This window comes from Anas platyrhynchos, chromosome Z (genome assembly GCF_047663525.1).
Source record: "Anas platyrhynchos isolate ZD024472 breed Pekin duck chromosome Z, IASCAAS_PekinDuck_T2T, whole genome shotgun sequence".
Taxonomy (NCBI): domain Eukaryota; kingdom Metazoa; phylum Chordata; class Aves; order Anseriformes; family Anatidae; genus Anas; species Anas platyrhynchos.
In genome coordinates this window covers 18,676,725-18,688,382 of record NC_092621.1, presented here as the reverse complement: position 1 = coordinate 18,688,382, position 11,658 = coordinate 18,676,725, and the positions used below count along the sequence as shown (strand labels likewise).

General features: G+C 43.7%; 1 protein-coding gene across 1 annotated transcript; it reads right to left on the bottom strand.

Moving 5' to 3' along the window:
* Window positions 1-2,711: 2,711 nt before the first annotated feature.
* On the bottom strand, window positions 2,712-7,080 carry LOC113840340 (granzyme A-like). The gene is made up of 5 exons (XM_027447008.3): window positions 6,925-7,080; window positions 6,104-6,251; window positions 4,940-5,084; window positions 3,950-4,222; window positions 2,712-3,163 (listed from the first exon to the last, which is right to left on the bottom strand). The coding sequence occupies exons 1-5, from the start codon at window positions 6,983-6,985 to the stop codon at window positions 2,990-2,992; spliced, it is 801 nt and encodes a 266-aa protein (XP_027302809.2). The 5' UTR covers window positions 6,986-7,080; the 3' UTR covers window positions 2,712-2,989.
* Between the last annotated feature and the right edge of the window lie 4,578 nt (window positions 7,081-11,658).

The window sequence follows — 11,658 nt, the reverse complement described above, 5'->3', positions numbered from 1 at the left end:
AAGGGCTGAAGCTGACAGGGACCTTTGGGTCCATCTGGCCCAGCCCCTGCTCCAGCAGGGACACCCAGAGCAGGCTGCCCAGGACCATGTCCAGGTGGCTTTTGGAGATCTCGAAGGAGGAGATCCCTCATGCACACAGTGAGGAAGTGCAAGTTCCTGATGTTTGGATGGAAACTCAGGTTTGTGCACACTGTCTCATCTGGTCACTGAACACTGCTGGGAAGAGCCTGACTGTCCTCTTTACATCCCCAGCCCCCTCCAGGTATTTATACATACTGAGATCCCACCGCTGTGCCTCCTCATCTCCAGGCTGCACAGTCCCAGCTCTCTCGGCCTCTCTTCATAGGCTCATCCTCTCTCATCATCTTGGTGGCCCTGCACTGGGCCCTCTCCAGTGTGTCCACATCTTTGGACACAGTGCTGTAGGTGGCTTCACCAGTGCTGAGTAGCGTGGAGCGATCTCCTCCCTTGACCTGCTGGCGCAACTTTGCCTCATGCAGCCAAGAACAAGACCATTAGCTTTCTGATCAGGACGGGCATGTGGCTGACTCATGTTTAGACCCAGACTGAGGCAGAGATCAGTGCAAGGTGCTGCCCCTGGGTTGGGGCAATCCCAGACACAAGCACAGACTGGGAGAAGAACCCATTGAGAGCAGCCCTGTGGGGAAGGACTTGGGGGTTCTGGTGGACAGAAAGCTCGACACAAGTCAGCAGTGTGTGCCTGCAGCCCAGAGGTCCAACTACATCCTGGGCTGCACCAACAGAGGGCTAGGCAGCAGGTGGAGGGACGGGATTGTGCCCCTCTGCTCTGCCCTGGTGAGGCCCCACCTGGAGTGCTGCATCCTGGGCTGGGGCCCCCAGTACAAGCAGGATGTGGGGCTGTTGGAGTGGGTCCAGGGGAGGGCCACAGAGATGATCAGAGGGCTGGAGCACCTCTGCTGTGAAGACAGGCTGAGAGAGCTGGGGATGTTCAGCCTGGAGAAGAGAAGGCTCTGGGGTGACCTCACTGCAGCCTTTCAGTACCTGAAGGGGGCTTATAAAAAGATGGAGAGTGACTCTTTTCCCAATCAGATAATGATAGGATGAGGGGGAATGGTTTTAAACTAAAAGAGGGGGAATTTAGATTAGAGGTTAGAATGGTGAAGAAGGAATTGGGAGGAGCCCTGATGAGAAGGACGTGGGGGTTCTGGCGGATGAAAAGCTCAACATGAGCCAGCAGTGTGTGCTTGCAGCCCAGAAGGCCAACTGCGTCCTGGGCTGTATCAAAAGCACTGTGCCCATCAGGGTGAGGAATTATAGAATCATAGAATATCCTGACTTGGAAGGAACCCACCAAGAATCATTGAGTCCAACCCGTGGCACCACACAGATCTACCCAAAAATTCAGATCATAGGGCTAAGAGCACAGTCCAAACACTTCCTAAACTCCAACAGGCTTGGTGCCATGATAATGTCCCTGGGGAGCCTGTTCCAGTGCGTGACAACCCTCTCAGTGAAGAACCTCTTCCTGATACCCAGCCTGACCCTCCCCTGTTGCAGCTTGACTCCATTCCCTTGGGTCCTATCGCTGGTCACTGAGGAGAGCAGATCGGCGCCTGCCCCTCCACTGCCCCCTGTGAGGAAGCTGTAGGCCGCACTGAGGTGTCCCCTCAGCTTCTTTTCAAGGCTCAGCAGGCCAAATGACCTCAGCTGCTCCTCATACGTCTTCCCCTCAAGGCCCTTCACCATCTTCATAGCCCTTCTCTGGACACTATGAATGTGAATGTGGAGGTTGGAACTAGATGACCTTTAAGGTCCCTTCTAACCTGTGCCATTTTTTGAAATTCTATGAAAATTCTATGATTCTTCCCCTCTGCTCTGTTCTCCTGAGACCCCACCTGGAGTCCTGCATCCAGGTCTGGGGCCCCCAACAAAAGGACATGGACCTGTTGGAGTGAGTCCAGAGCAGACAGGTCGAGGGAGTTCGGGTTGTTCAGCCTGGAGAAGGGAAGGCTCCAGGGAGACCTAATAGTGGCCTTCCAGTACCTAAGGGGGGGTCTATTCCACTTTCTTTTAGCTAATGCCTATTTCCAGTGAAACAAACTTGAAAGCAACGCAAAATAAAATCCATTTTTATGGTGTTCATGGTATTGTAGAAACCCAAGATTGTCCCCAAGAGATGGGGAGAAGCATTTTTCACAGTAGGTCTGTCTGATTTTTGACAAGAGGTTGCTGAAGCACGCAGAAATTTCACTGCATGTCTGTCAATGGCAGTAATGAAACCACAAAAGTAAGATTCTTTTTCTTTTCTTTTCTTTTCTTTTCTTTTCTTTTCTTTTCTTTTCTTTTCTTTTCTTTTCTTTTCTTTTCTTTTCTTTTCTTTTCTTTTCTTTTCTTTTCTTTTCTTTTCTTTTCTTTTCTTTTCTTTTCTTTTCTTTTCTTTTCTTTTCTTTTCTTTTCTTTTCTTTTCTTTTCTTTTCTTTTCTTTTCTTTTTTTATATGTTACAAACAGTGCTTTATCATATCAATGCTCCAGCTGAGATACCTTCTGTCATTTAAAGAAACAACAAAGGGAAGATGGATTTTCAGCTGATCTTTTTTTTTTTTTTTAGTATAACTTTGCTGACCTTGTTTCATTCTTTGAACATAGTGCACATCCAAAACATTATGGGCACAGAATATCTGTACTGCAACAGACACTGTGTTCCACATAAATGGACAGCTTCAAACAATAGGTTTTATTGCTGTTTCTTTATTAAATGCAGATTACATGAAGGGATGAAGTATAGAGGTTTCAAATACATGAAAGTTAGGAAATAGTTCTTATATCCCGCAGTCAGAAGTCCAACTAAACATAACAACTAACAACTATAAGGACATCAAACTAGTGAAATTCAGCATGGGAATAGCTGTGTGGGAATATCATTATTACCAGTAAGATGAACCTGTTTTAAAAGTATATTTCAAAACTAGATTTTGCTATGCAAGTACAAAGTAGGAATTTGCTTGCTCAAAAGCCAGTCTGTAAGTCTCCCCCTATGGTTTTCTTTATCCACTGAATGTATTGCTTTGTGAGGCGAGTGTAGACACCAGGGGCACCAATAGCACCACACTTATTTTTTTTCCCAAAAGAGGTGATGCCTCTCATCACATTTTTACATATTAAAGGTCCACCTGAATCCCCCTGGAAAAGAGAGGACAAAAATTGTTATTCAGATTTATAAAAGTGAAAAAATCCTTCCCTTACATAAAGCTTGCTCCAGCTCCACAGTAGAAATAAAAACATAGACAGTGCTGGTGGTTTTTTTCCTTGTTTTCTCCTTAGAAGGTAAGCTCTTCACTTTTCATTAGCAAAAGGAAAACAAAACAACAACAAAAAAGAATTCAATGTGATCTTTCAAGTGTGATTTATATGGAATAAATTTAATTCAGTGTCAAGGTATAGCAGGTCTTAATAAACGGGAAAAGAAAAAAATGGACACTTTCCTCTTGAAAGGCACAAAGTGTCTAGAAATTGCTATTTTTTTTTTTTGTAGTATTGTTACTTCAGTATTTAATTCTTTTAAAATGTGGTTGTTCTCACAAAGTTTTGCATTTGACTTGGCATCCAGTCATATTTTATTTATTTTTTTTTTTTAGCAAAATCTGTTCCAAAACCCTCTGGTGTCAGAGAAGGTGTTCCACTGACTTTAGCTGCTTGAGAAAGGGCTTGTAAAGATTTTTCTATCAAAAAACATTTGAATGCAGAAAAGAACAGCGATCTGCCTTGCCTAGATTAAAACAACATCCGTGACGATGAACTTTTGATTTTAAACTAGAAGAAAAAGCCCTGGTAAATTCTCTCAATTTTAGGATCATTCCTTCTTGAGCTGAGGATAGGCAGATCCTATGTCTGTAGAAGCTAGTATTTTATATTTTATTTTTAATATAACCTATGTGTATATGGGATTATATATGTAAATATACTTACCCGACATGAGTCCCTTTTGCCTTTCTCAGACCCTGCACATATCATCCCGTCTGTTATAGTAGGCTTGTTCCCATAATATTCTGCACTATTGCAAGTTTCTCTGCTGATGATAGTGACGTTGACTTCCCTCAGGGTATCAGAAGTCTTTCTGGGATTATTTTGAGTTTGTCCCCATCCTGCTACTCTACAAACAGTTCCTGGCTTCGGATCATCACCTGAGGTAGGCAGGTCAATGGGTTTCACAGCTTTATTAAGTTTTGCTCTTCTATTAAGCTGAGGAAGATATAGCAAATAGTTTTTATGTTCAACAGAGACACATGAAAGTTAGGTCTATCCTATTAATGGCAATTAATGATTACTGCAACCTGTCTTTCAGATACACCAATTGATTGTGAGGGGATTTATGTAATCAGTGAGGTAATATAGGAATAAAGAAAATGAGTATATATTGTCTTATGGAAACCCATTCAACTTCTGCTGAAACATTATATCTGAAAAGACCTTATTTCCTTTCCCTGGCACTCATATCATTGGGAGGTACCTAAGAAGAGGGAATCTGGGCCTGTTTGCCTAGAGCAAAATAACAGCAATAAGTGAAGCTGGCAAAAAAGAGAATCAGAGTTGAGAAATTTTTAATGGAACGTTTTTTTAGTCAGAACGTTACGGTTTTTAGACGATTTATTTTTACATTTGAAGCATGCTGCTTTCTGTGAATGAAATTCACATGCTTCTTTATTATTTCACAGAAAAGCCAGGAATTGCAATATGTAGGCCAAGCTGCGGAATTTTTCTGCTTTGAGTATTGGCATGCATTGCAGGAAATGTTGAGTGCCTTCGTCCCCATTGCATCCCCAGTTCCCCAGTCAGCTGGATTTGCAGAAACAGTTATCAGACACTCCTGTGCTTGATTTCCCTTCCTCACAAGAAGGAGGAAACTGGTGCATCATAGGAGATGCATATTGCTTGAGTGACGTGTAAGTAAGTACATACCTGCACCAGCATAAGGTCATGATCATGACGATTGGGCCAGTAGCATGGATAGCGAATTAGTTTTGCAATCTTAAAAACCTGTTTTTCTTTTTCTCTTCTTGTTCTTGAATGAGCTCCAAGAATAACTTCATCCTTGTTTTTGTCCCTGAGGAGAAAGACAACATGGTTATTTGGATTTACTTGTTGCAAGTCCATAATTCGTTGCTGATAAATGTGGTGCTGTAAATCTCTTTTCTCATGCCTGAAAAGCAGGAGTAATTCAGAAAAATGTAAAAAATTACCCTGTTTTACAAGTAGTTAATGAAAGTGTCTCAGTGAATCACAACTGATGCTATTCTACCTTCAATTTGCCAGGAACAGGCAGGGTTGAGGTATACACCATATAGCGGCCATATATTTTTACTACTGATTTTGGGCCCTGTGCTGCCTGGGTAGTAGAGATCTCCCTGTCTGGTGGCAGGAGAAATGGATAGAAGCCTCTGATGTCTGCAGAGCCCAGCGATTCACTGCTCCTGGGCAGGCTGCTGACAGAGCCTGTGTGAGGTCTGGCTCAGCAGCAGCTCCAGTGCTCCCAGCAGAGGCAATGGGTGGGATGTGAGATTTGAACCTCGCATCTCTCCTGGCAGGGAGAATGCGCTGGGCCAAATAGCCGTGTGCGGCGTGAGTCAGACAGGAGGGAGCAACACATCCAGTAAAGCAGAGGTCTCTAAGTGATTCCTGTCATCTGTCTGGAGAATGTTTTGCTCCTTTGTAATTGCATGTTGTCTTTCTGTGCTGCCCAGTGTGTCTTCTGCAGAATAAAATGACGGGAATTTGTTTCTGTTTTCTGAGCAGCTATTTAGACTGGCCAGTCCTCTCGCCAAGTGACTGAGAAAACAGGCATGGGTCTTTCCCCCAGATTTACCACTTCGGTGTTGGTATTCTGTGCTTGCCTGCAGCTAGAAACTCAGAAATGTCTCTTTAGAAACAACAAAGAACAGCATACCTTGTTACAGTATTTTTTACTCACCTAAGCACAGCTGTCAATATAATTTTTAAACATAGCAGTCAGAACATGATCATGATCAAACTAACTGCACACACCCACCAGCAATATGATCTTTTTTTTTTATGAGAAAACAGATACTCACTAATGACAATCTCCAAATTGGAGCGAAAACTTACACAGGACAGTGGGCAGCTGTTAACACCCAGTTTGGCTTGATCAAAGCTCCTCCACAGATAACTTCTGTTTTCTCTCTTATGATTAGGGCCATAAAAGGTCTTGAGTGTGGTTTTACTTCATCTCCTCCAATTATTTCCACACATAAACCTAAAAATAAAAATAAGCCACAATACATACAGCTGGGCTAACAAATACTGACAGGCACTGCAGTCTCCTGGAAAAGAACATTTTATGTAATCACAAAGTACGCAGACACACAGGTATATATGTGTGTCACAATGCTGGTCTTCAGGCTAGGTTTCTAAGATTGCTCAGCAGTGCTACTGCTGTATGTTTCAGTAGGACCAAAATTAGGTCAGTGCTGTGACAAAAAGAAAACAAACAAAGAAGAACGACCCCAAACCCACCACAACATTATTGATCTTGCACAGATTTATTTTCCTGATGTTCATGGCAATGGTTAAGTTCTTAGCTGTCATTGTAAGAACCCCAAATCTGACACCAGATAAATGTTGTGCATTATCTGTCCTACACAGATTCTTGGGAACTGGGTTGTATATGGTAAGTAACATCACATGAACGTGTTTGTCAGAAAAGCAGAAAACCAAGCAAATCATGTAAGTGCATGCCTGTAGAGAGAAAGATCAAAAACCATCATGTTAATTTTTCTGGTTTTAAGCTCAAAGAGATACAGAGAGTTCTACTATTGTAAGAACCACAATAACAATTGCAAGTACTTTCTTTATGCTAATGCACGTTTGCTTAAGTGGAACTGCATGCGTCAGCATTTGCCTTCAAAAACGTCTAATTTCGTACTTACCTCCAGGAATTACGAGGAGGATGACAGCAGCAGAGGTCGACAAGGTAAAGAAAGCTCCCATGGTTACTAGCTGCTGTTCTCCTCTGTTCACTATGCAATATATAGCAAAACAAAAAGGATGTGGGTTTTGTTTTTCCTCTTAAGGGTATTTGACATTTGTAACTGTGAAAAAAAGAAAACCCTCCCCAACAACATAGCTCACAGTGGAGGTACGAGTGAGAAGTTGCGTCATGTTGTGGTGTGAAGACAAAAAATCTCCTTTCTTTCACGTTCTTTCTGTAGCATTACTGGACAGTTAATATGAGCATCAGAGCGAATCTTTGCAAGCCACTACAAATCAAGTTACACAGTGGAACTTGACTTACCTAAATTTCAGCTTGATTCAGCTGCCTCCATGAAGATGTTTAGTTCCAGTCTAGACCCCAGCTCACAGGCCTCATCATCTGTAGTTTAAGCTTGCAAGGTAATTTCTGAAGTCTGCCTAGTCAATATACTGAAGAAATGCTGCAGAGACATTCAGTGGATGTCTTGGTTTTAGTTAGGATACAGTTAATTTTCCTCTTAGGATCTTGTAGTTTGCTATGTTTTGGATTTAGGATGAGAATAACATTGATAATCCGCTGATGTTTTAATTGTTGTAGAGCACTGCTTACACCAAGCCAAGGACATTTCAGCTTCTTGCTCTGTCCTGCCAGCGGGCAGGCTGGGGGTGCAGCAAAAGCTGGGAGTGGACAGACCCAGGATAGGTGACCCAAACTGGCTAAAGTGGTATTCCGTACAGTATGGGGTCATGCTGAACAATATATAGAGGGTACTAGCCGGGATATGGTGGGACCAGCTGCTCAGGGTTAGGCTGGGCATTGGTCAGCAGATGGTGAGCAATTGCGTTGTGCATCACTTGTTTTATATTATTATTATTATTATTATTATTATTATTATTATTATTATTATTATTATTATTAGTAGTAGTAGTAGTAGTAGTAGTAGTAGTATATTTTTTGTCCTAATAAACTGTCTCTATCTCAACTCACAGGCTTCAGTTTTCTCGTTTCACACCCCCATCCTTGAGAGGGAGGGGGGAGGCTGAGCAAACGGCTGTGTGGTGTTTAGCTGCCGGCCGGGTTAAACCACAACAGTCTTTTTGGCACCCAACGTGGGGCACGAAGGGTTGAGACAATGACAGATCTGACCAGAGTGTGTTAAAACAAGATTCTGATAAGCATTACATCGGTTTAATAGTTACTAATCACAATGCCGATTTTTGTGATCTCAAGTCTGCTGTGCCTGTTTTCCAAATTGAGTTATATAGCACATTACTTAGTGTGTGTTTTCCCTGTCATGTTGATTATCACTCTGGGGTTTTGTACAGGGTTATTATTTTGCTGTAGTATGTAACACTGGCTTACGATATGATAAAATTACCAGCCATGAGACTAATCTGGTATTTGTACTCAGCATTGTCATCAACTCCATACTTTGGGAACCCTACCTCAGAAACTATTAATAATTACACCTTTCATGCTTTTTCTTCAGGGAGCCAATCTATGGAGGGGTCAGGGGAAGATGTTTTTTCCCATTTGTTCACTCTTCCATTTTTCTCCTCCAGGAGAGTTGTGGTAGCTTTCCAAAACTTTGAATATTCTTGGGGTGTTCAGACCAGCATGTTCTCACTGTTATGTCTCCTGAATGCACTTCAGGTTTTGTCTAAGGTTACACAAATACTTAAGAGTGTCATCCAGAGATCTGTCCTGAGGCAGGATAGTTATGAGTGGCAGGGAGAGTGGGAGGATATGGGCAGGAATCCAGAGCAGTGGGCACCTGCAGTGCTTTGGAAATTTACCCCCGAACAACTGAAAAATCCTAAAAAAGTGGTAGAGTGCTTGAAAAAGGTGTGGCATCACCCTGGCAGTACCAGACATACAGAAATCACTCCAACGTGCTGGGGTTTGGCCTATGCTTACCGAGCTGCACCCAATGCCAATATAACCCCAGTGATAGACCTGGTGGCCACTTCAACTTCTGAGACAGGCCCAGTGGCCACTTTAAGTTTAAAATGGGCCCCACGGCTGAGCCAGGGAAACAAACTGTACTAGTATCAGTTGCACCCATAACCAAGGTGAAAAAATGGTATAGAGAGTCAGGTTGTTGAGAATGCAGAGAGTCTTCTGCTAGGTCTAGGTGTAGAGAAGGTGAGGCCGAGCCATCAGAGGAGCAGGAGGATGAAGATGAGGACGTCGCAAGAACAGCAGTATCTAGCCAAAACCTATCCGAGTTTGAGCTATAAGATATATGAAAAGTTTTCAGTCAATGTATAGGTGAGAAGCTTGTCACCTGGCCTCTCTGGTGCTGGGACACTGGAGCCAGTTGTGTGGAATTAGAGAGCGGGGAAGCCAGGCGGCTGGGATCTCTTGCTAGATTCGCAGGCATTGACAAAGCAATTGGAGATGGAGCACGATCTCACAGCCTCTGGAGGCATCTCCTGTCAGCTGTGAGGGAAAGGTATCCCTTCAAGGAAGAACTTGTATGTCTACCAGGCAAGTGGACCACTATGGAGAAGGAAATCTAGTACCTGAGGGAATTAGCCATACTGGAGGTGATTTATGAGGACCCAGACCTCAGACAAACATCCACAGATCCAGATGAAGTCAAGTGTACACGACCCATGTGGCGGAAGTTTGTACAGAGGGAGCTGCTGAGGGAGAAGGTGAATCGAGTCAGTTTGCAGAAGTGAAAGCCATTCAGCTGGCTTTAGATATTGCTGAATGAGGAAAGTGGCCAGTTCTCTATCTCTACACTGATTCATGGATGGTAGCAAATGCCCTGTGGAGGTGATTACAACAATGGAAGCAGAACACCTGGCTGCACAGGGGTAAACCCATCTGGGCTGCTGCATTGTGGCAAGGTATCGCTGCCTGGGTGGAGAACCTGGTTGTAAAGGTACACCACGTAGATGCTCATGTGCCCAAGAATTGGGCTACTGAAGAACATCGGAACAATGGGCAGGTGGGTCAGGCTGCTAAGATTGAAGTGGCTCATGTGGACTTGGACTGGCAACATAAAGGTGAATTATGTATAGCCTGTTGGGCCCATGACACCTCGGGCCATCAGGGCAGAGGTGCAACATACAGATGGTGATCGAGGGGTAGACCTGACCATGGACACTATAGCACAGGTTATTCATGACTGTGAAACATGTGCTGCAATCAAGCAAGCCAAACGGTCAAAGCCTCTTTGGTATGGAGGACGATGGCTGAAATATAAATACGGAGAGGCCTGGCAGATTGATTACATCACACTCCCTCACACCCGCAACGGCAAGCGCCACATACTTACAATGGTGGAAGCCACCACTGGATGGCTGGAAACATATCCTGTGCCCCATGCCACCGCCCGGAACACTATCCTGGGCCTTGAAAAGCAAGTCCTATGGCGACATGGCACCCCAGAAAGAATTGAATCAGAGAATGGGACTCATTTCTGAAACAACCTTATAGACCCTCAGGCCAAAGAGCATGGCATTGAGTGGGCGTATCACATATCCTATCATGCTCCAGCCTGTGGGAAAGTTGAATGATACAATGAGCTGTTAAAGACTACATTGAAAGCAATGGGTGCTGGGACATTCAAAAATTGGGATACGCATTTGGTAAAGGCCACCTGGTTAGTCAACACTAGGGGATCTGCCAACTGAGCTGGACCTGCACAACTAAACCTGTTATGTACTGCAGAAGGGGATAAGGTTCCTGCAGTGCATGTAAGAAACATGCTGGGGAAGACAGTCTGGGCTACTCCTGCCTCAGGAAAAGGCAAAACCATTTGTGGGATTGCTTTTGCTCAGGGACCTAGGTGCATTTGGTGGGCAATGCAAAAGAATTGGGAGGTCCAATGTGCACCTTAAGGGGATTTAATACTGGGATTTAATGGATTTAATAGCCCATGAGTAGAATTATATTATGTTAATTATTATATAATACGGTATGTCATCACTACCATGATTCCTATATGTTAATTTCCTGTTAATGGTATCGCAGTAACAACCATGCAGATACAGATTAATGAATTTTGATAGAATTGGACAAGCAAAGTGACGTGATGGAATGAGAACAGGCTTCAGCGTGTGACAATCCAACGTCACACACCATCTTTTCTGCCCTGAAAGACTGTGATGACAGATGGAGCCTGAAGTCAGTCATGGACTATGCAAACTCAGTGGACATTCTGTATACTATACATGAAAATGATGGTCAACTGGAATGTATTGGAAAGGGTGTAACCTGAGCATGTCATAATTCATATGGAATAAGGGGTGGATATATGTCCTGGTTTTTGCGAGGATAGAATTAATTTTCCTCCTAGTAGCTGGTAGGGTGCTATGTTTTGGATTTAGGCTGAGAAGAGTGCTGATAACACACCGATGTTTTAATTGTTGCAGAGCACTGCTTGCACCAAACCAAGGACATTTCAGCTTCTCACTCTGTCCTGCCAGCGGGCAGGCTGGGGGTGCAGCAAGAGCTGGGAGGGGACAGAGCCAGGACAGCTGACCCAAACCGGCCAAAGTTCTGTACCATATAGGGTCATGCTAAACAACATATAGGGGTGGCTAGCCGCGGGGAGGAGGGCTGGACTGCACAGGGTTAGGCTGGGCATTGGTCAGTGGATGGTGAGCAATTGCATCATGCATCACTTTTATTGTACATATTATTATTATTATTATTATTATTATTATTATTATTA